At 41.2% G+C, this 22,564-nt stretch overlaps 2 protein-coding genes across 7 annotated transcripts in view; one reads left to right on the top strand and one right to left on the bottom strand.

The window, feature by feature from the left end:
* The window catches only part of fam13b (family with sequence similarity 13 member B), a 28,888-nt gene extending 20,390 nt beyond the window's left edge, over nt 1-8,498 (top strand). Inside the window, exons 13-23 of one of the 6 annotated variants that reach the window (XM_079480471.1) lie at nt 1,000-1,065; nt 2,077-2,287; nt 2,460-2,598; nt 3,139-3,220; nt 3,584-3,727; nt 4,106-4,326; nt 4,429-4,512; nt 4,591-4,686; nt 5,016-5,281; nt 6,170-6,271; nt 6,601-8,498. In XM_079480471.1, the coding sequence (XP_079336597.1) occupies nt 1,000-1,065; nt 2,077-2,287; nt 2,460-2,598; nt 3,139-3,220; nt 3,584-3,727; nt 4,106-4,326; nt 4,429-4,512; nt 4,591-4,686; nt 5,016-5,281; nt 6,170-6,271; nt 6,601-6,724 (1,535 nt within the window). In that variant the 3' untranslated portion in view covers nt 6,725-8,498. Of the gene's footprint in view, nt 1-999; nt 1,066-2,076; nt 2,288-2,459; nt 2,599-3,138; nt 3,221-3,583; nt 3,728-4,105; nt 4,342-4,428; nt 4,513-4,590; nt 4,687-5,015; nt 5,282-6,169; nt 6,272-6,600 lie in introns of all 6 variants that reach the window. The other 5 variants (XM_079480473.1, XM_079480472.1, XM_079480475.1 and 2 more) reach the window with 5 other exon arrangements.
* Nucleotides 8,499-15,238: 6,740 nt separating this feature from the next.
* On the bottom strand, nt 15,239-22,417 carry klhl3 (kelch-like family member 3). The gene is made up of 15 exons (XM_079479786.1): nt 22,115-22,417; nt 21,515-21,637; nt 21,296-21,402; nt 21,036-21,157; nt 19,634-19,796; nt 19,417-19,526; nt 18,930-19,046; nt 18,703-18,852; nt 18,498-18,615; nt 18,220-18,417; nt 18,013-18,114; nt 17,722-17,850; nt 17,460-17,600; nt 17,230-17,373; nt 15,239-17,142 (listed from the first exon to the last, which is right to left on the bottom strand). Exons 1-15 carry the CDS (start codon nt 22,126-22,128, stop codon nt 17,114-17,116), a joined length of 1,767 nt encoding a protein of 588 aa, XP_079335912.1. The 5' UTR covers nt 22,129-22,417; the 3' UTR covers nt 15,239-17,113.
* Between the last annotated feature and the right edge of the window lie 147 nt (nt 22,418-22,564).

The raw sequence follows: 22,564 nt of genomic DNA, 5'->3' as shown, positions 1-22,564 counted from the left end.
TAGAGGAAGAGTACAGCTTTGATCATTTATAAGCCTTTAACAAACACGTTGTTTCCTTGTTTTGTTGTATCAGTTCTCATGTGATCTGAGTGGTGTTTTCCCAACTATGATTTAAAATGAGGATTTACTTCGACTGTAGATCTGCAGCATTAGTGTTTTCATTTTTCATTGAAATGTGTAATTAAAATCAGTTTAGCTGTTGATAAATCAATCATTACAAATCAAGATATTTCTTAGTGTTTGGTTATTTTAATAAGGATATTACATCTTGCCAGTGACAAGTTCCAGAATATTTTGGGGTAAATATTGTGTATGGGTCTTCAAATATGTGACCCTGCACCACAGTCATAAGGGTCAAATTTTGTTTAATCTGAAAGCTGAATAAATAAACTTTCTATTTATGTATGCTTTTTTATGATAGGATATCAAATATGGAATATTTGGCCGAGATACAGCCATTTGAAAATCTGGAATCTGAAGGTGCAAACAAATCCAAATATTGAGAAAATCTCCTTTTAATTTGTCCATCAGAGGCGCTGTAGCAGGCCGTTGCTAAAAAGAAACCGGTTTGTTTTAACGTGACGTTGTGGAGAGCAGATGAACCTGAAAGCAGAAATGCTAAGGTTTACATACGCACCAAACTTGAGTTTGTAATTCCCAAAGAGCGATGTTTCCAGCTATTTTTTTCCGCGATTATGCTGCATCCAAATTATGTTTTTACATATTTACGGTACATGATGTTTACTTGATATCCTAGTGATTTTCGGCATAAAAGAAAAATCGATAATTATGCCCCACACAATGTTTTGTTGATTATTGCTACAAATAAACCCGTTCTGTTACGTCTGGTCCATGGTCACACATTGATGTGGATAATAGGGAAGTGAAACAAAGCTCTGTGTGTGTACAGTATGTGTGGGTGTGTATGTGAGAGAGAGAGACTCAAAGCTCATCACACTCTCCTGTGCTCTCTCTCTCTCTCGACCCATGCCTGATCAGCATCATGCCCCATCACTTTCCCTCTCATTGACTTCACATGTATGCATCTGCAGAGAGAAGGGAAAGGTAAGTAGCATCTCCCTGTTCATCTGTCACCCGTTGCTCGCACTTAACCGCTTAGTCTGAACCCAGGTTTGATTCCGCCTCCCTCCCCTCTTTCACACAGAGACTTTAATTTTGCTCTGTACCGCAGGGCGTTTGCAACACACGCATCACTGTGAGTTGCTACTTGTTGTAGGAGGAGGTGCCAATAATGCTTCACTATTTTTACTCGTGTTTTTCACATCTTGGTGCAAACCACACCAAGAACAACACTTGTGCAAGGTGCTTGCCAAAGACTAAATCTGCCAAGACAAGCAGCAAAAAAGCCTTGTACAGTAATATGTCAATTTTCTTATATAGACACATATTTAATAAAGAAATGATAAACATTTTAGCTACGCAATAGTGACGCAAAGCTGTGTGAAACCCTCTATAAGACTGACTAACCTGAACGTACCCACTTATTTCTCACTGACTCCCAGTCTTTGCCATCTGCCATCAGCAAATGCATCATTTCTTCTTATGAAATGTAAGCAGTGAAGATGTCATAACTCAATCCCGTGCTCCTCTCTTCTGTGCCTGCCGTAGAGGTCTCATGCCCTCCAGTGCAACGGGACTTCTACATTGAGCATGTTTCTTTTCATCAGGCATGATCAATAACAGTGCCATTGCTCATTTGGCAGCAATGAAGCAGCTCAAAAAGTTTGTTTTTGAAATTTGTGTGAGTGTTGAGTATGTTTGCTTGAATAGTTGACACTGTACTTTATAACCATTACTCCACACTTCCAGTAACACAGCCTCAGACGTCATCCCTGTGCACCCAGCAATGTTTTTCTAGCTCGCTCACCAGGTCCTCAGTGTCGTGTTTTGGGCACCCCTGACCTCAGCTGACCCTCAGTTTTCCCCTTCCCAGACATCAGGAGTTTACATTACGATGTTGTATCTGAGTAACACAGCATTGATGTAATAGCTCGGCTAAAGGTTAAAGGTATCTGATGGCTAAATCAGGTTTATTACTATGTGTGTTTTTGGCAGACCCCGTGCCGGTGTACATGTCATGGCAAGAGGAGGCAGAGTCAGGAGAAGCCCAGCTGTCTCCGCTGGCAGGCTGCATGATCCCTCTCCCTCTGGAGGAGGACGCCCAGCCCTTACTTGCCCGGCGCTTTCTCGACTTTGGCCACAGTCAGAGGTTCCTGCAGCAGGACCATGATGCCAAATCTTCCACCAAAGCCCTGTCCTGTGGGAGGTGAGAACAGGAATTACATTGCCGGATGCCCATTGACAGTGATTTCGGACAAGTATATTTTTGTTTCATAGAAAACAGTGACTCATATGGCAGCTCCCAAATTGGGAAGTGTGTGTCAATTCATAAATATAATTTTTGGGGAAACTTAACTTTGCGATGTGTTGTCTCACAGGCCACGTCGAGCCTCCCTCAGTTCCAAAGACAGTATGAAGGGAGACACAGTCTTCCAACAGCTCGCCAAGAAACTCCAGAGCCTAAAGAAGAAGATCAAACAATTTGAGGAACAGTTCGAAAAGGAGAAAAACTATAAGGTTAGAAGGATCGATTCCCTTACTTACAATGTACATAATTAAATGTGTGCAAAAGCGCTGCTTCCAGAGACAGAATCACTATTACTTTACGTTTTACTTTTTAGTTTGTGTTTCCTTAACTTTTGTATCTGAAGAGTTTTCAGTAAAACCTTTTTACATCTGTAAATCTTATAACTTACATGGTGTGCAGGTTCCCTTATTCCTTTTCCTTTGACTATGTGAACCAAGTTTAGACTTTAGACCAGTGACATTCACATGAAGGATTATAAAATTTTAAATATCTAGGCATCCGAATATTATGATGATATTTGACTTGACCGTAAATAAAGCAACTGCCTAGAAACCACTCAGGTCACCCCATAAAGCCTATAGTAACACGCTAGCAATCACTTCAGCATTGTAACTCTTTGGACAAGTAACGTTTCTGTTTTCTTCATAAAATGTAACAATCGATACATGTGCAAAATATAGATTGTCATGCATGAACTACTGTACACATGATGACTAAAAACTAATCCCATTGCTGATTGTCAATTGCAGCCGTCTCATGCTGATAAGGCAGCCGATCCAAAGGTCCTGAAGTGGATGACCGACCTCACCAAAATCCGCAAACAGCTTAAAGGTAAGAGGCACTGAGCCCAGGCAGTGAGCGGCCGTGTGAGCACATGGAGTATTTGGGTCTGGGGTGGGTTTTGAGTCAGTGTCATTGGGCGGCCTGGTTCTGGCCTGCTCCCCTGCCCCCTGTTGGGCAAAGGGGGGAAGCGCACCCATCACTGCATGCCTGTAGAGGCTCTGGGGCTCTCTTTCATGGGACCACCCTCATACTCTACTGAAGACCCCTCCACTCACTTTGTCGGTCCATTGTGATTGACCCCCACACTTCCCATCATCCATTTCCATTTGATGCCCCCCATCAGAGGTGCACTGTCGTATAAAGTCTCTCTCTTTCTTTAAATAAATCCACTCGGACGGCCCGCTCCGGCAGGACGACAGCACCTCTTGCCCAAAGGTTCCCTGAGGCACCAGGCTGTGCTTCAGTTACACAGACGCCACTCAGCCTCCGTCCCGAACACACCCCATTTTACACTGTCACGCCCCCTCAATGCCTCTAGACAGGCGCCCCTCTTCTGTAAGTACACATGATCTGCAGTAAGTAGACTTCAACGACTCTCTCTTCCCTCCTCTCTCTTTGACTGTCTCTCTGACCGCGGTCTCGCAGACGCTTTCCCCCTACGGGACCCTCTCAGCCACGTGTCTCAGCCTTCTTAGACGTTTAAAGTGTGTTGTTTTGAAGAAGAATGTAATTTTGGAAGTCGATGGGGTTTGAAGGGCGCAGAGCCCGCAGGTGTTGTTCGCAGTCACCTTCAGTGATTGTCAGTGCACTACTGATGAACTGTTCATGGTGATTCCAACCACTGAACTTGTGTTTCTTATGCCTTGTGTGGCCATCTTAAATGTTAACATTAAAGACACCTTCATTTTCTGTCTTTGTTTCTCTCTCACCCAGATGCCAAACATAAGGCTGAAAGCGAGCTGACTCCACAGACGCGTCCACGCAGTAACACGCTACCCAAGAGCTTTGGTTCCACACTGGAGCATTCGGCTCACGAGGGCCCTGCGGAGAACGAGGCGTGGGGTCAAAAACCCACCCGGGAGGAGACGCTGGAGCTCATTCAGCAGCGCATCAAAGCCAAGAGAGAAGAAGACGGCTGGCCAGAGGACGTCAGAGTAAGTTTGAGCATCGTAGGTATACATGACTTTAAATGATTTTTGAAACTACATATTTTAGGAGCTAAAAATTGTAACACAACGTAAATTCGTCTCTTATAGAAAATGACTAAGGAGGAGCTTACTTGTGAGAAAACAGTTCTGCAGAAGAACCTGCTGTATTATGAAGGATTTCATGGGCGCCCCGTAAGTGTCTCGCACACACAAACATACACCAACAGTGCTCCGTCTACACAACGCTCTAACAGAAGTGCTTTCCTGCAGGTCACACGAGAGGAACGATTGATCGTGAAGCACTTGTATGACAGATATCGGCTTGTCAAACAGATGCTCACCCGTGTCAGCATCACCCCTATCATAGTAAGCCATTCTCTTTCATTTTTATTTAAAATATATGAATCTGCCATCAGGCTGCGACATAAATTGATCATTTAGATCATTTAGTTGTGCTATAGTACAGTGGAATCTGAAACCATGTCTGTAGTTTACAATTAATGTATATTTTAAAATAATATTGTTTGACAGGCTGGAATCTGATTGACTAATGAGAATGAAAGCCGAGACTTGCTTTGTAGAGCAGAAATAGACTCCAGTGTTGTTTTAGGATCGTATGGTACGCTGGCTAGACATTTGTGCATGTTTGACACGGGGCCAGAGACACCAAAATAACCACCTTCTCTTTCTCGCAGGCGTCACCCTCCAGCAAACGGCGCAGTCAGATGTTACAGCCCATCATCGAGGGCGAAACCTCCCACTTCTGCGGTGAGATCGAAGAAGAGGAGGAGGACGAGGGCAGGGGGCAGCAGGAAAATGAGTTGATGCAGAGCGAGAACTCGGAAATCATCATGGACCCGGTGGGCCAAACCAGCTCTCAGCAGAGTTCAGAAGAGAACATACTGAGCTCGGGGAAACTCAGTCTGGATGTGCGGCTCTCCAGTTCGAACGCCTCCTCCATGTAAGACAAAACCAGCCCGCTCTTTTATTGTCAACCTACAAGTCTGTTCTTATTGTGCAGGATGTTTTGAAAGTATTGTGATGTTTTGAAAGTATGCCACGTGACGAAGCGGGAAAGCAAAACCCACTGTTTCGATAGTCTGGAATTACCCAAATGATCCTGGGTGCAAAATATAACCTACATGAGCGGAAAACCGAGATCTGTGTCCCGTGGTTTGTCGGCCAGCAGCAGCAGCAATAGGATCATGCTCTCGTCATATGAGATCTATTTATAGAGTCTGGGAGGATTCTGGAAATCAGTGGCCCTTAAACCCTCGAGCTGGATCAAGCCGTAATGTAATACTTTATGAAGCAAAACAAGCGCTCGGGCAGCCAGGTGTAGTCAAGTGTGCTGTATCGAGTGCATAAGACCTCCATGTCACCTTGTTATCAACTCTTATCAACCTTCACTTGTCAAATGCTGTATAAAGGTTATTTCCTGCTCGGAGCAACATTTGCTGGTTTCCTGAAAACACAGTTTCCTGTTGCTACAGTATTAACGTGTTAAAGGGACCGTTCCCCAAAAATAGAAATTCTTTCATCATTTACTCTTGTCATTCAAAATCTGTATGACTTTCTTTCTTCGGCAAAACACAAAATATAATATTTTGAAGAATGTTGGTAAACAAACAACATTGTCCCCCATTGACTTCCATTGTATGGGCACATTTCTCAAAGTATCTTCTTTTCTGTTCCACAGAAGAAAGAGTCATATACAGGTACATATACAACATGAATATGATGAATATACTGAATATGATGGCCTTTTTATTTTTGGCGAACTGTCCCTTTAAGTGTCATAGTTTCATTTATAGAAATCCAGCAGCTTAATACCATCTCTATCCCACAGGCCTGAGCTCCTGGAGCAGCTATGGAAAGCCAGGGCAGAAAAGAAGAAACTGCGCAAGACCATCAGAGAATTTGAGGATGAATTCTACCAGCAGAACGGCAGGTGGGTCGCTCACATTCCTCGAATCTGTTTTTTTAACCTGTTCTCTTCCGCTCAATTGCTGATCCAGATATCGAACGTTTTATTCGTATATCATAAATCCCGTAGTAGACAATATAATAGAAATGTGAAAAACGTAGGACTGAGAAATTTTTTTAAAATGAGAAGACATAAGAAATATATGTATATTAAATATTTAAATAATGAATGCAAAGAAAAAGTCCTGTGTGTGCCAAGAATGACACCGGACACGATCGACGTGACACGACAAAAGATATTCGAAACTACTCGCATGTATCATGAAAGATGACAACATTGTTTTTCTCTCACAGGAATGTTCAGAAAGAAGACCGCATGCCTATGATGGACGAATACAAAGAGTACAAACGCATTAAAGCCAAACTGCGGCTTCTGGAGGTCCTCATCAGCAAGCAGGATTCCTCCAAGTCCATCTAAATCTCCCAGGCCTGGCAGCCAACCGTATCAGAGAGGACCCGTATAACCTCAAAGGCCCAACCAATGCCCTTTTGACTTAACGTGACGGCATCAGCATCCATCAACCGCTGCGCTGCCGCCCCCCTCACACAGCCACCTAAGCTCTTGTTTTCTGTCCTCTGATTTGGCGGAATTTTGTTTGCCTTTAAAAGCCTTTTTTTTACACTGACCTCTAGCTTTCTCATAATGAGAAGTCAGCGGAGGAGACGTGCTCCTTTGCATCAGTTACGTGGACATTTGGATATTTAGCACTGAACTCTTCCACAGACCACAGAGATGGTCATCCTATTTCATAGTCACCCCTTCCCTTACTCATGGGATTGGGACAGAGGTTTCTACAGTATGTATAAATCTGTACTATTCGTTGATTTAAATATTTGTGTATTTTTTGCGGATTGAAAAATGTGTTTCTCTGTTACAAAGCGGAGAAAGGTGGTGCTCTTTTTTTTGTAAGAACATGTACAGATGATCGGACTGACTCAAGCTACCCGACAAATCCTGTCGCAAGCTATTTCTGTAAATCTTGTTATTTGACCACATCACTGACTCATATGTATATGATACATAACTGTACTCCGTATGTAACTCTTACTGTGTTTATAGCTCACATCTGTAATGTGCATTCGACTAACGGATGAAGTCATGGAAGTGAATTTATATGCCAAACTAAGTTGTAGTTGGTTTGTCAATGTTACAGGCCAGTGATGGTTTCCGAGAACATGCTGTTTATAGTCGCTTATTTCTGAATGGATAGACCCACTTTTGATAGATGGGAGTTGGGCTTTTATTTTAGTGTTACATTGGTTTTTGGATTTGTCAGCACACCCACTTTCAGCGAGCAACGTGGCTCAAAGCATCCAGTCCAGTTTTTGTCAAGTTTAAAGTTCATTATATGACTCGAGGAGCACAGAACACAGTGTGATCCCTGATTACGGCATACATGCTTCCGTAAGTGGCGTCTCGTGTTTTTAGGACGTGAGATCTGTTGAGGTTTCTTCCTTGTGTGGTGATGTCACACTTTTCATCACTTTTCAGCTGCCATCCCACCTCAGTATCGTTTTTTACAACCCATATGCGGTTATGGCTGGTTATTGCTTCGTTATGCAGTTGGATGTGCAGTGCACTAATAAAGTCTTATCAAAGAGATAAGAGATCTCTGACAGTTAGGCACACTGGATGGTTTGATTGCCGGTATAGAGAACAGTGCGGTTGCTGGCATGAAATGTAAAGAATGATTATACTAGGGGTGAACCGAACGAGTCTCGCGAAGAGTTACAATGTCGGCATGCACAGATGTGTTTGTGACTGCTGAAGGAGACGATAGAGATTATTTGCACAGCATTCTGGGAATGCAGTCTGTTTTGTTTGTTCAACTGTTTCTCGTTTATTCGAGCACTTGTGCGTGAAGGATGTTCACGCAGGTTAAGTTATATTACACTACCACTGTGGTGTCAGTATGACGTCATTTTTTATTACTGTTGTTTTGTACTCTCATTTTTAAGCATTTCACCATTCTGCGATACATCTTTACCGTGTGGTTCCTCTGCATCAGTGAAACACCTGCTTTGTCCGATTTTGTATAAGCTTGTCAGTAGTAGGATTGCATGGCAGAAATATGTATTTCAATTTTTGTGCCATGGAAATTAAGCAATAACTAGAAAAGAGGCCTATATCAATGGAATGAGAGACCTCCTGTATCCAGTATGTGCATTTTCAATAAACCGCTTGCAAGTATTATTGTCCTTTCACTTGGTTTGCTTTTCTCAAATGTCACGAATACGTGTTTTGCTGTGTCTTTGGTGTGTTATAAGTTGCCCATGCCTGGATCTTTTTGTTTTCTGACTTGTAAAAGAAATGCGGGGATCGTATGATTGCACTGCTAGCATGCAAACGTTAGCATTTTCCAAATGATCTACCCCCAGGTGGTAATGCAGCAATGACGCGAAGACTCGGTGTGCATTACATTTCTAATAATTGAACGGACCGCAGTCAATTATTCCGCTTATACCACAGTTAACACACCACAGGACATTGTTCAATTGTTGATGCATCAAGCGTCCATAACTTAAGTTATTCCACAGTTTAGATGAGGTTTAAAGGTGTAAAATGTGGATCCTTTGAGACGATGCAACAGTAATCAAGTATTTCAGGAGAAGAATGTTTTTTATAAAGTGTACGGCGTGCAGTTGCCTCACAGAGGTTTAAAACAATTGACTCAACATTATTAATCACAATTACAATGTCATGCGGAAAAGCAAGAAGGGGTTTGCCATAAACATGCAGACCTACCATCAGGTGTTTTAATATTGGAAAAAACTGCTGAAACGAATGTCTGTTTTGCCCCTTGTTAAAACAAATTGGTGTCTGACACAGATCAGGGTACCTGTCGCTGGCTCCCGGATTGAAACGTTTGCGAACCCCCGGCAAATGAATGAAAAACATTTAAGTATGCTGTGCAGGGGAAACAGATGGAAAACAAATATTTTCACTTTATTACGTCGGTCATGGACAGATAAACTACAAATAAATAATAAACCTTGAAAAATTTGTTTTTAACTAATCTTGCAATAAACGCAACCGCATTTTAATGTATTTTATGATGACACAATTTTTTACAAATCACAATTTACAAAATCTCTCGTTGGGAGACTAAAGTGCAGAACATAGTTAAACACAGTTAAGTAGAACAAAATACAATAAAGTAAATACAAATAATATAAAATAAATTAAGCGAAACGCAACCACATATTGAGAACAACAGGAATGAATATAGCAACAAAGTGCAGTTAAGCGCTAAATGTTTGAACATTTACATTTAGTCTTTTATCCAAGGCGACTTACAAAGAGTTCGGGGACCAATAAGCGATATGTAATGCAGGAGCAATGGTACAATAGGTGCTAATACAAAGTTACTAGTTTTTGCTACATTTATGACTTAAAAAGCCACTTTTAAAATATTTTCATCACTTTATTGAAAATATATGCCTTTACGATTTGATATGTGATGTGAAAAATGGTTGGCAAACAGCAGTTCCAAATCTACGACGACGGGAAGTAAGTAATGGCAAGCTGACTTGATTTTTGACTGGATTTTGCTTTTGCGGTCAGATTTCCCCTCAGGTAGCGTCCAAATCTGTGCTCGTTTCGGTCACCGAAGCTGGTTCATAATAAGCAGGTTTAGCAATGTTATCCAGACCTGTCTCGAGCTATCCCAGACACTACGATATTTTCAAACCTACTTGATATTATTTCGATGTGAGTGACACTGTGGAACTAATCCAGCCAATCACAGAGCAGAAGTTATTATTCCGTGGAGGAATGAAAAACCGCTGGCAGATATTAATTTACATTAGAGAGAGTGATACATGGCTAGTATAACAGACATTTTAAACTATCCTAAAGCAACAAGACTGTATAATATAATATGGAAAACCCTTTAATAACACTTCGATGTTTCACGCTCAATTCCAGTTTGCCATCCACCATCAAACCGGAAGTTAGCGGGAAGTGTTTTCGCTGTTGGTCGCATCTGCTCCTCGACCAAGGTCTTGTTGTTAGTGCACTTTGCGTTGTGTAGTGTGAGTGCAAGAAGTTGAAGGATGACAAGAAACCTTGTGTAGTGAGGGCAGCCAGCCGGGGAATGGGGACACTGCGCTTCGGCCTGGTTGAGGACAGATGCAGGGCTCTCCAAAGCTATAGTTTCTTCATCGGTTCAGATGTAAGTTAACTCATCAGAGATGCAGAAGACCACGCTGCAACTTTTCGGTATTGCACCAGTCAATCATAATCATTACAAAGAGCGAAGACCAAGTGCCCAACAAGGCCTACACACGTTTCTTTTCCCCCAAGGCGTGGTGACACATGCCTGCACTTAATCGTGCTGTGCGTATTAGATGTTTTTTGCAATGACGGCTGAACTTCAGGGAGGAATTTAAACGTATAGCGTAATTTAAAACATCCATTCATGACATAGTGCAGGGCTTCGTATACAGTTGGCTTTATCATAATGAAGTACGCAGGGCTTATTTAAAAGCACTGAGCTGTTTACTCTCATATTGCTCTGGTATGACTATAGCCGGGTTTCCATTACCCTTCAAAATACGCCCAAGGGAGACACAGCAATTTTTGCGAAAACTCCCATGTATAAAAGTTATCACGCCCGTGTTTTTAGGCAATACGATAAATGCAATGGTAACACTATTTGTCGTATTTACAAGTCAAGTGGCATATAAAAGAGCCACATGAAAATATATGGTATGTTTTGGCAGAACATTTGGGAGACCGAACATTAAATAATAGCTCAGATCTCGGCCCAAATGCAGGAAAACCACGAGTGCAGTAGGCTATGGAGATTTATAAGGGACAGTGAGGTAATATTAAAAAAAAAAAAAAGAAATATAGACATTTCTCTTCAGTCTTTCATCACATTAGGTGGCACTGTGCAGAATGCACTAAAGTTTGTTTGCAACTTGCTATAAAACGCACAAAGAATAGTCATGAATGACTATTAGTCATGAATGACTACGGCCAGAATGACTTATCACGAGAAGAATCAAAATACACTTTAATCACATAACATCATTTAATAAAAACGCTGTCATTTCGTTATATTCTCTAAATGTCAGTCACAATGTAATGATGAAAGCATGCTCAGATGCGGATGTTAATGAAAAGTATGAGCGGAGGCCATGCAGTAAAACAATCGAGCTCCGGCATGGTCTAGGGCACGCTATAGATGCAGGGTTCTCCAAAGCTATAGTTTATAGTTAATATAGCTGTATTTTCCAGATTTAGACCGGTTTCCGGTACATGGCGGTATTTTATATCACATTTTATACTGATTGAGAGAGGAGATACTGCAGATGATTGACTTGAAATGCCCTTTTATACTTTCATATGGTGAGTGAATAATGTAGAAAAAAGCCACACTAGTATTATACAGGTCTGCAAGTCCCACAAAATGATGGTGTTAAAGAGGTTGCGCTCATAATGAAGGAAAGGAATCAGGATACAGGACAGTTGAAGTCAAAATACAGAACCTTTTAATTGTGCAAAATCCGCAAACAACTTGTAACTACACAAAACAATCCCCTTCCCCTATAATAACTGCAAAGTTTAGACTACTTTAATAACTAAATAGCATGCAAAAATAACTTGCATACATAATAAAGCTTGAAATAACTTTTTCCTGCACTGGTGTTCCCAACTACAAGAGAATAATACCATATGTCTGAAAAGTTGAATACGATACAGTACCAATTTTACCATTAAAACATGCATATTTTAAAATCATAAAACAACGGCTTGAATTCGGAAATCACGTTGTCAATCCTCATCATTGTATTCAGAGAAACAGGTAAAACTATAAGTGGGTCATTCTACGGAAATGTCCATTTTTCTGTCCCTAGCCTTTACAGAAATATTACACTTGAAAAACACATTAGGGTTACATTTTTTATATTTTAAAATGAAACAATATGTTATTTGAACAATTACACCTTCTTGAGCAAAAATTTGGCAATATTTGATTTTTATTCATTAATTAGAATTCCAAGCACCACAGAAGTGCTCGTCCCCACAGTCATGTACAGAGGGAAAATGCTTTATTTTGAAGTCAAAAACTGTGTTTTCTTCCATTTAAAATATAATAATGTGTCCATAACTATCAAATATATGATGTAAATTACATAAAAAATCTAAATGCTAAATAAATATTATAAAATATATAATGAAAGTAGTGGTCCCCTGGAGTTGTGTCACTGGTGTTACCGTTTAACAAAAAAGCTCCTATCTTTAAATAAAAATCACACTGATGACATCACTTGACTTCCTTCTTCCAATTTCCTGGAGATCTATGAAGAGAAGCCCATAAGTCCACTTTCTCTTTTCAATTATCAGAAATCTTCTCATTTATCTCATGATTTCATATGAAGCTTTTAGTCAAAGTCACTGACCTCCTTTATTGTTTGGGAATTGTAAAAAACTAGAATACAAATGGATTAAACTACTTAATTTAGTGAGTATACAATGATTGACAACATGTGGTTTGACACCTTGCAGCAGCTTTTTTTTAAAATGCAGTTTTCATGACAATTGTCACTGGTGTTAGTGTCACTGGTGTTACCTTCCTTATGGGTAACACCGAAGATCAGTAACACCAGTGACTCCCTTTTATAGATAAACTTTGTTCAAAGCTATTCATTTAGCATAAAAAAGCACTAAATCACAGTGCGATTCTAACTTTTCTTTGTCATTGTTAATCCTCCTTTGGTCAGGTATTTCTAAATTGAGGTTATGGCTAAACTGAGTGCAGCTGAGAAACAGCGACTATACAGAATGCGTAGATGCTGATCCTGAATGCAGAGCAGAGTATTTTCAGAAAAGGAAACAGAGCTATCTCCATGACATTGACACACAAAAAAGAAAGAGAATAAGTGATTTGAGTGAAAGGGAGAAGAGATATGAGCGAAAGGCATATGGAGGGTCCGTCAGCAAAGAGTCAGAGTAGAAGCATTGACACCCCCATCATCACCAGATAGATCACCCAGCGTTTCAAGGTACAAAACTTCTCTCTAGTCACATTAATATCATCTCACATAACCTTTTCACTAACTCCTTCCCTATCACATTTTCTTCACATTCACACACACAGAAAAAGAGAGACACAGACATACAGAGAGAGCAAGAGAGGGTTAAATGAGTGAGAACTTTTTTTTCAAGAAAATATTTTGCTTTAAAGCCTAATTCTTAAGTGTAGCAGAATTCAATGAAATTAAAGCATTGTAATTGCTTGTTTATAACTGGTGTTCAAATATTTTCATTGTTATAGCAAACACATGGTTGCGCAATTGAACTAACATCATTCAGTCACACTTTTAACAAACCTGTAAATGAAACATAATCTCCTTATTAGATTATCATTCATTTTCTGTACCTCTGACTGCATGTACTGAATTAAAAAAAAAATCATAAACACCTTTAATATTGCTAAAAAAAAGTAAGGTAACACCAGTGACAAAAAAAATGTATGCTGTCTTTAAGTACATGCACACAAAAAAATACAAAAAATGAAGCTGTCATTTATGTGTACTCATAAAGTCAAAGGGTAACCTAATAATGTGGTCTAAGTTTAAATGTTAGAAAAATACATCAATTTTAAGACATCTTGCCATACCAAAAGTGGACGTTTCTGTAGAATGTTATATGCTTATTTTGAGCATATTGTTTGTTCCTGAATTTAATATAACGTAATGCGAACTTGCAATTGCTGCACATGTGTAATACTGTGTTCACACCAAAGCAAATGACATACAAACTCAATGCAAAGACCCTTTACAGTCTTCTGCTGTTCAGACACGCTCCCATTGCGACATGAACGGAATATGTAACGTTACTGCTCATGCGTGAGACGCACGCGAACATCCAAACGAGTCATTTTAGCGCATGTTTATATAGTCAAAGGATGATATACAGTAGTGCCGCGACATAGAAAGACGCGTTCTATTTGAATGGCCGGTCATGGTGCTGCTGAAAATACTGTCGCGCCGCGTTCCGCGCATTGTTTAAGCTACATACACCATTAATACCCTATCTTAAAAAGTCAAATAACACAAATGGACACCGGTATTCGGTATGATCCGGTATACCGCGCAGCACTAGCAGAACACCACACTGCGACTTTTCGGTACTGCACTAGGCACAGTCAGTCATAATCATATCAAAGACATTAGACCAAGCGCCTACTACACGCGTTCATTCGAATAAACGGATATGACGTTTTTCTGGCCGTTCCCAGTTATGCACACGCTCATCCACGCCCACTGATTAACATGTCATTTGCATGACTTTGAAAATGAAACGGAAAGAGAGAATGAACTGAAAATCAAACCTAACATTTTAATTTGAATTGTGTCCGTATTATTGCGTAAATAAATAATAAAAAATTTAATTAATAAAATGTTTTTGCAATTTCTTTAAACATTTGCCTTTTCACGTGGGCAGATTTTAGTAAAAAAGGAAATGTAAAATAATCACTTGCATCTTTTTCAACGTGACAGAGAAAACGCATTGTCAGTGTAAAAATCAAATCGTTATATTTTTCATTTGAGCTCATATTGTGTGCGCAGTTATGTATAATGAAATAGTTTATCTGGTTTTTATCGTTTAATGTATTGATTTACATTTGGCAGGATTTACCTTCCATATCTCGCTGATTCACATTCATCAAACAAAATTCGCACTCGGTTTCTGTTGGCACCCGCGTACCGAACTCTGTCTTCAAGTCTTCTTCAATTTAATTGGCTGAAACCTCTGTCTTCTTCAGTTTGATTGGTTTAAGTTCCGCTTGTCTTCTGTAATGCTTCACGTGCTTGATTGGCTAGAATTCTCTATACCTTGCTTGATTGGCCAATCTTTTGACATTGACGAGCGCTGTTAAACCGCTGTGGCAAGGACACAGAAACCACAACCATAGTTGGACAAAATAAAATGATATAATGTAAATTAATATTATTTCTTTATATGCTTACAGTCCACCACTGCATGCACTTACTCCTTTAAAATCAAGACATTTAATTACTACATAAAATTGATCATTTTTAACGTTTTCCACAAAAATGTACTTTACACTCTGTGGTATAATTTTATGTAAAAAGCACTAAATCACAAAACATCACTTCAACCACGAGTCTCTGCTGCCATCCAGTGGCGGCTCAAAGCATCTTATCCCAACAAAAAATTACAAATCTTTTCATTCATGTATTATTGTATCCTTAGAAATACATCAATACCTTATATTCACAAACCACATTTGTGCATAATTCATAGATGACGCACCACATTTGAATGACATAATTCATTTTTGTGTTATGATTTATAAAAACATCAAAGATGGGGCAGCAGTTACACCAGCCCTAATGCTAAAAAAAGCTCCTGGGAACATTCTTGCATCGTAATGTTAAAACCTTGCAAAACTGTGTCTTTCTGCATAGTGTTTTGTATCAGTATACCGTTTGTCCATTGACAAACTAAAGGTCTATATCAGTCAAAGTCTGCGAGAGAATTTATGGGCAGAATAATGGAGCAATGATAATTCTCAGTTTTGTAAACAGGTAGGATCCACAGCAAACAAAGTTAAAGCTTTATATAGTTAAAAAAATGTACAATGATCATGTTTAGGATTATTGAAAGTCGTTACATTTCCAGTTGTACTGATAACTCAATTCAAATGATTCAGTATATCAGCCGATGCCACAATAAAATAAATAAAACCGTGTGCTGTAAATGAATTGTGCTTGTAAAATATTAACCTGTGCCAGGTTGTTTTCCTGCCATTGCAAAAGTACCAGCTCTGCTGCATAAGATGTTCAGTGCAATTTTTACTAAGATTCTGTTACGTTTGGCAGATAGTTTCCCTAGCCAGTGCGATTTCAGAAAAAAATGCATATAGAGACTGAGTTGTAAAATTAAGACAAAGTCTTAAAAGAAAGATATTAAGGCTCTGTATGTCCAACATGGACGACTGCACACCAAAACTGCCACATGACAAGTGCTTATATACATTATAGTATTATCAATATAATTATGTTACATTTGGCACATTACCCTGTGATATTCATATCATGTTTCTAGTCTAAACTTTGAGTATAACATATCAAAAGCACAAAAGCAGCCTATTAAGTCAATTTTTAAACGAGTATTGATTTCTTTGTGCGTGTGTTTCCATAATACAAACATAAAATAAGTTACCTGTAACAAAAAACAAGTGAGTGAAATACAATCAGACTATCGATTTTTGCGAGTCTGAACCCTGATCTAGTTAAAGGGGTGCAATATGCATTGGTGTTGTACTGTGGAAACTCTGAGACATTATTTTGAGTCTGTGATGGTAACTTCAGTGCCAATGCATGTGTATTTGCTCGGAGCATTGTAAAGTCAGTAGTAAAGCAAGCAGGGAGGTCTTTGTTGGCACAATCTTCACCTGCACATAGACTACCACTCGGATTTCCACATCAGTCAGTCTGTGCTGGACGTAGTTCATTCAGTTAATTCCTTAATCTCTCTACCCAGCCTGACTCAGTCCAAGCTTGTCACTTTAAACGAGGTCTTCTTTTACGAAGGGACTGTGTGGCCTCTCTTTTAAAAACAACAGTGGTAAATGGCACATTCTGGGCACATTGGAGAGATCAGGGATCTGTGTGCGTGTGTAATGCTCTCAGCTTTAAGATCACGAAGCTTCACAAGGATCCAGAAGACGGCAAGGTTCATCCAAATTCTGCCTCAGATCACTGTCTGTCTGTCACAGCTGATCCCTGAACAGGTCTGCAGGGACCCACTGCCCAGGACTTTTAGTCATAAAGGCTTGTCAATAACAGACACCCCTGCAACAGATGTAAATGACATCATCTTGTGTCAAAGTCATTTGCGTATAACTGGACTGAATTTGAATGCGAGCATGTGAAGCAGACCTGCGTAGCTGCGGCCGTTACCCATGTTGGTTGGAATGAGGCTCCATTTATCAGCAGCAGGGTCGTAGTACTCAACGGAAGACAGGTTGCATGATCCATCGTCTCCTCCGATCACATACAGCAACCCATTAATGGCACACACCCCTGAGACAAACACGCTTCGTTAAGCGTCCTCTCCTGATTTCTCTGACGTTAAGAAAAATTGGCCTCTCAAATGAAGAAACACTCACCTGCGTTCCTCCGGCACATGTTCATGTCACACACCTGCCTCCAGGTGTTAGTCGTGGGGTCATAGACCTCCACACTCTTCCTCACCAGAGGACCGTCATGACCACCTGCAGCGTACAGCTGTCCTTTCAGCACTCCAACACCTGTACAAAACACCAATATCACATCTCAGGCCTTGAATAATTCCGGCTGTGAACTGCAAAATGAATCCGGTAAAATAAATATCTAAAGTGTGTTTGGACAAGTCTACTGAAAGGCTCTAACCAGCTCCGCTGCGTCTGGTGCTCATGTCGGCCACATAGCTCCACTTATTACTGGTTGGATTATACTCCTCTACAGTACTCAGACACTGACGGGATGCTCCATCATATCCTCCAACAGCATACAGCTTCCCTGTGCAGCCCCACAAACACACACTTGTAAATCAATAATCACAGCTGCACGTTTTTAATATGGACACAATGTAACAATTACAGTCAAATTTAGGTTTTATGCACTATTCACTATTATAAAACCACACCCTATAAAACCCTTCACACCAATCATAAAGCTTACCATCCACTACGCCCACCCCGACACTGCTGCGTCTGGTGTTCATGGAAGCTACAAACGTCCACTCATTAGTCTTAGGACTGTATGCCTCAACTGACAACAGGCCTTGAAGGGACAAAACATACGTTATGTAATAATGAATAGGTGTTGCTTGGAAACAGGTGACAAACGTGTTTTTGCAGGGCACAATCTGCAACACAGAGTATGTACCTGTACTTCCGTCAAAGCCCCCGACCGCATACAGTAGGTCCCCTAGTACAGCTGCACCCAAAGTGCTCCGCCGCTCCTGCATGCTGGGAACAGAGCTCCACTGATCCTTCAACCCATCGTAAACGTCCACCGTCCGCACGCGCAAGGAGCCGTTAAACCCTCCAACTGCATACACCTTACCGGCCATAAACACCACACCTAAAAGACACACGTTCACGCGGAGAGGTAAGACCAAGTGGAGCACAAAGAAAATGACAAGGCACAGAATTACTGAGAACCTGCTCGACAGCGTCTGGAGGGCAAGTCTGCCACCTGGTACCAGCGGTCCTCCTCAAAGTCATAGCACTCCACACTGCGGATGGCTTTAGGAGCCTGACCGCCTACCACCATCATCACCTGACGAATTGATGATACACACGAGGGTGGGTAAAAAAACTTAGGCGAAATGGATGTCTGAGAGATGGTAAGATGCAAAATTGGTACCTTTGGCAAACTGATGGGCGTGCGCGGTCTGGTTCTGTCAGTATTTATAAGATGCCTCTGATCAGCAGGTAAAAGATGATACTTCATTGCCTCGATAAGAAAATCTTTACACGTGTTGTTGTTTTTAATAAGGGGTTCCTCCTCCACAATCTGTTCAAACATTTGAATCAGACATGAAAACGATTGCAAATAATGCATCCAAAGCAACAAACTGAGAACGGTCACACCTGTACTAGGTAATCTCTGGACAGCAGTGGCAGCCGAACATGTTCCATCAGCTTTGGCATGTGCTCCAGACGGGCCTCCTTATCGTGCTTTATCCACGCGATCATAGCCTCAAAAACCTAGTAATGTAAAAGTAGTAAATCAAGCCAACAGGTCCTAGTACTGCCCACATCTTCCTCGCTGACATCACTGCTCATAAGACAGCTGCCATCCAGTGGGCGTGCAAGCGGAGACTTGAAACACAAGTCAGCCGTAAGCAGAGAGCAGCTAATGACGTGCGAGTCTGTGACAGACAGATGGTCTGTCTCCAGCACATAGATCTAAAAACCTGCCACCGGTCTGCTGTCTACAAATCATGCGAGGGTGAGCGAAGCGCAGGCTCTCAGTGATGTAACAGATAGAGACATTGAGAAATGCAATATGCAGATAGTTAAAGTTAGAAACAACAACTGGCTGAACATCTTCAGCCCCAAAGACGACAGGTGTTACCTTCTCCTCAGTGGACACTGTCAGTTTGTCACTAGAGATGAGACAGCACACCTGCTGCAATGAGAGGGCCATGAACTCCTCGCCAAGCATGACGTCTGTGAAGTGCTGTTCTGCTCGACATATACACACAGAAAACTGTCTCAACATATGTTTGGAATATACCCACTGCTGCCTCTGCTCCTCTGTTTAATGTACATTGAAAAAAACGAGAACTCACCGGCATAAGCGTGAGCCACACTAAGCAGTCCTGTGCAGGCGTGAAGGTCAGCAAACGCTCGGATGCCCAGGCAGTTGGTGGGATGAAGTTGGGCTTGTAGGAAGTCACAGCAAACCTGCCGAACATCCATCAACTGCAGCAGGCTGGCAGCGGGGAGCAACACCTGCATACAGCAGAATTTAATAATGCGGAGGTGAGTCATGCAGGTTCTGCCAATAACATGTTAATCCTGAGTGTCTAAAGACTAATACGTACGCAGCCAAAACACAGCCATTTAATGCAATTTCACCGCGTGCAGCTCATGAACGGCATCTTTTAACGCTGGGACAACTATTCGTTTCAAATGATCTGCAAATCCAGTGTTACATCCACCATTTATATAATATTCATCATCCAAATCCCATGAACAAACAAACACACATGCACAGCTGAAATTCTATAACCCCGAAGGAAGCACATAGATGGAGGTGCTCTTTCTCTCATTGATGTGTGCCCGTGTGCTGTTCCTTGAGAAACTGCCCATATTAGGTATAAAGACCGCTATTACATAACAAAGAACCATGTGAGGAGGGAGTGTATTTGGCATTGAAATACTACATCCAACTTGTTTTTTTTACATTTTGCCCATGTTACGAATGAGAATCCAGCATGTGTAACAGTGTTAAGAAGTCAGAATGCATGAAACAGTATTTGCACCCCCTTTAAGAGACCACGCCAACTCGCCACTTTTGTAAGGTTCCGATATTAATGTGGTGATGTTTTTTTGGAAAGAAAACATTTCTGTAACCCAGCACATAAATGTCACATGTAAACGGGTAAGGCCAAGACGTGAGCAGCATCTGTGAAATTCAATTATAGGAGCACGTTCTTAGAACAAGAGATGGGCGGAACGCCATATGGGAACACAGATCGTAAGCCGTTGCATTGCATGACATTGCTGAAAGCCCCAAGGACCAACAAAGCCATAAACAGCCTCTGCCCCTATGAAGCATCTGTCCACCCTGCCCAGATGAAAACTAGGCCACTTGACTTGGCTTCAACGCAGGCTTTCTACTGACCCCAGACCGATCCCAGTACAAATGGTATGAAGCCTTTCAGATCACGTCACTCTCTACAGCGGTGTTCTGTGCATTTAAACAAAAGCTCCTACACACACAATAAAAGGCAGCAGGAGAACAAAACACCAACACAAAGGGCAAAGAGCATCAATCCAGCACATCGCACAAGACTTCCTCCACTTTTTGTTGCTTTCCGGTGCTAATAATGAGAGGAAATACCCTGCTCCTCACAACAGCAGCAAGCGCAGCTGAACGTCAGAGGAAAGAACAGAGAGCGTATGGGCAGATTACATACAGTCGGTCATGCTTGTAACGGTAGAGCATGTGTAAATGTCTGGACTTACCTGAACGTTATCCTCAGACACTTCGATCTCTGCAGTGTAAATATAATCCACCAGCTTCAGGAGCGTCTGTCCATCAACGTCCCTGATCTCGATGTGGTGAGCCTTGCTTTCACTCATGTCACCTTCATACGACAGGTACAAGAGAACCATTACCCACAGCAACAGCGGACAAGCTTGCGTTCTCTGATAAGATCGAATATGTGAGCGGTTGCACTCGAGAACAAATAGTATTTTCTGGGTAATATGGGATATGCAAGTACCTGTGAACATGGCACAGAAGTAAGGACTGCATGATGCTAAAACCACTCTGTGTGCTGGTACTTCCACTTCACCCGCCACCAGCAGGACATCACAAAGCATCCTCCGGCTGTGACCGCAAATGGAAGAAAATCAACAGGGAAAGATCATGCGGATATGAGCAAGCAACACAAATGAATATAACATGTGCTTGTTGAATAGATTAAACATTGTGTACTGACTTTCTCAAATCATTCATAAGGCAGAAGGCCTTCCTCATGTGACTGTAACTGAAGGAGTGCGTCCCTGGCTCCACATCCTCCTCGTGTGAATCCAAACCCGGCAGAGGACAAGGCACTCCACACCTTGTTAATAAATCAAAATTGATCCAAACATGTTTGATATGACAAACACCACCGATAAACTTGAGAAAAAACGTGTTGATTTTAGTATTCACCTGTTCTTTTGATCATATTTTTAGTAATGGTTAGTTTATAACGCCCATCAGTTTACCAACAGTCCAGTCAAGTTACCGCTAAAAGAGAGATTTTCAAGTCTCGACATCTAAGAGCCTGTATGACAACATCTCACTCATTTAAACCGGTTGCTACTTAAAACACGTTTAAAACAAGTCTTTGTAAACAAATTTGCCAAAATTGAACAAATGATCAAGCACACTACATGCAGCTAGCGATGTAGCTGCTATAGACAACAACATTGCGCCGCTCATTGCACTTTAATGATTCGGTTTTTAGCTCCATCGATTTCTCGTTATTTTCCTTTTAAAAACATACATTTGTTACGAGTTACATTCAGCCCTTTCAGTTATAATAAACACTTACCCGTCGCAATCCATGTTTGAAGTGGCGCGCGAGGCAGTTGGCTAAAGTTAGCTTGCTACATCATCTTTCGTAGTTTTTGTTAGACTCGCCTGTCTCGTTTATTAAGGTCTTCGGTCTTTTCAAGCTTATAGTCGACTGCTGAACGTTTACATCAGTTGGCTTTGTGGTCAGCGCTGTCTTGTAGAGCAGGCTGTGGTTGTTTCTGTCCGGTTAGCAGCGCACAGCCATCGCTGGATTCATTGACTTTACAGCCGTAGAGCGTCGTAACGGTCCTCCATCATCGTCGCGTTGCTTGGCAACGGTGACAAGCGCTTCGGCAGAATCAGCAAGGTCAGCAGACCGCTGCACTACGAGATGCTGCGCCTCCTCTTATCGGCTACATACATTTTTATACATTGTCACTGTGCTTTTAATGGAGTTAATTACAGAATCCTAAAATAAGAGCAATAT

Source organism: Barbatula barbatula (genome assembly GCF_947034865.1).
Source record: "Barbatula barbatula genome assembly, chromosome: 18".
Taxonomy (NCBI): domain Eukaryota; kingdom Metazoa; phylum Chordata; class Actinopteri; order Cypriniformes; family Nemacheilidae; genus Barbatula; species Barbatula barbatula.
Note: the sequence above shows the minus strand (reverse complement) of the source record. Positions and strands in the feature narration are given on the sequence as shown.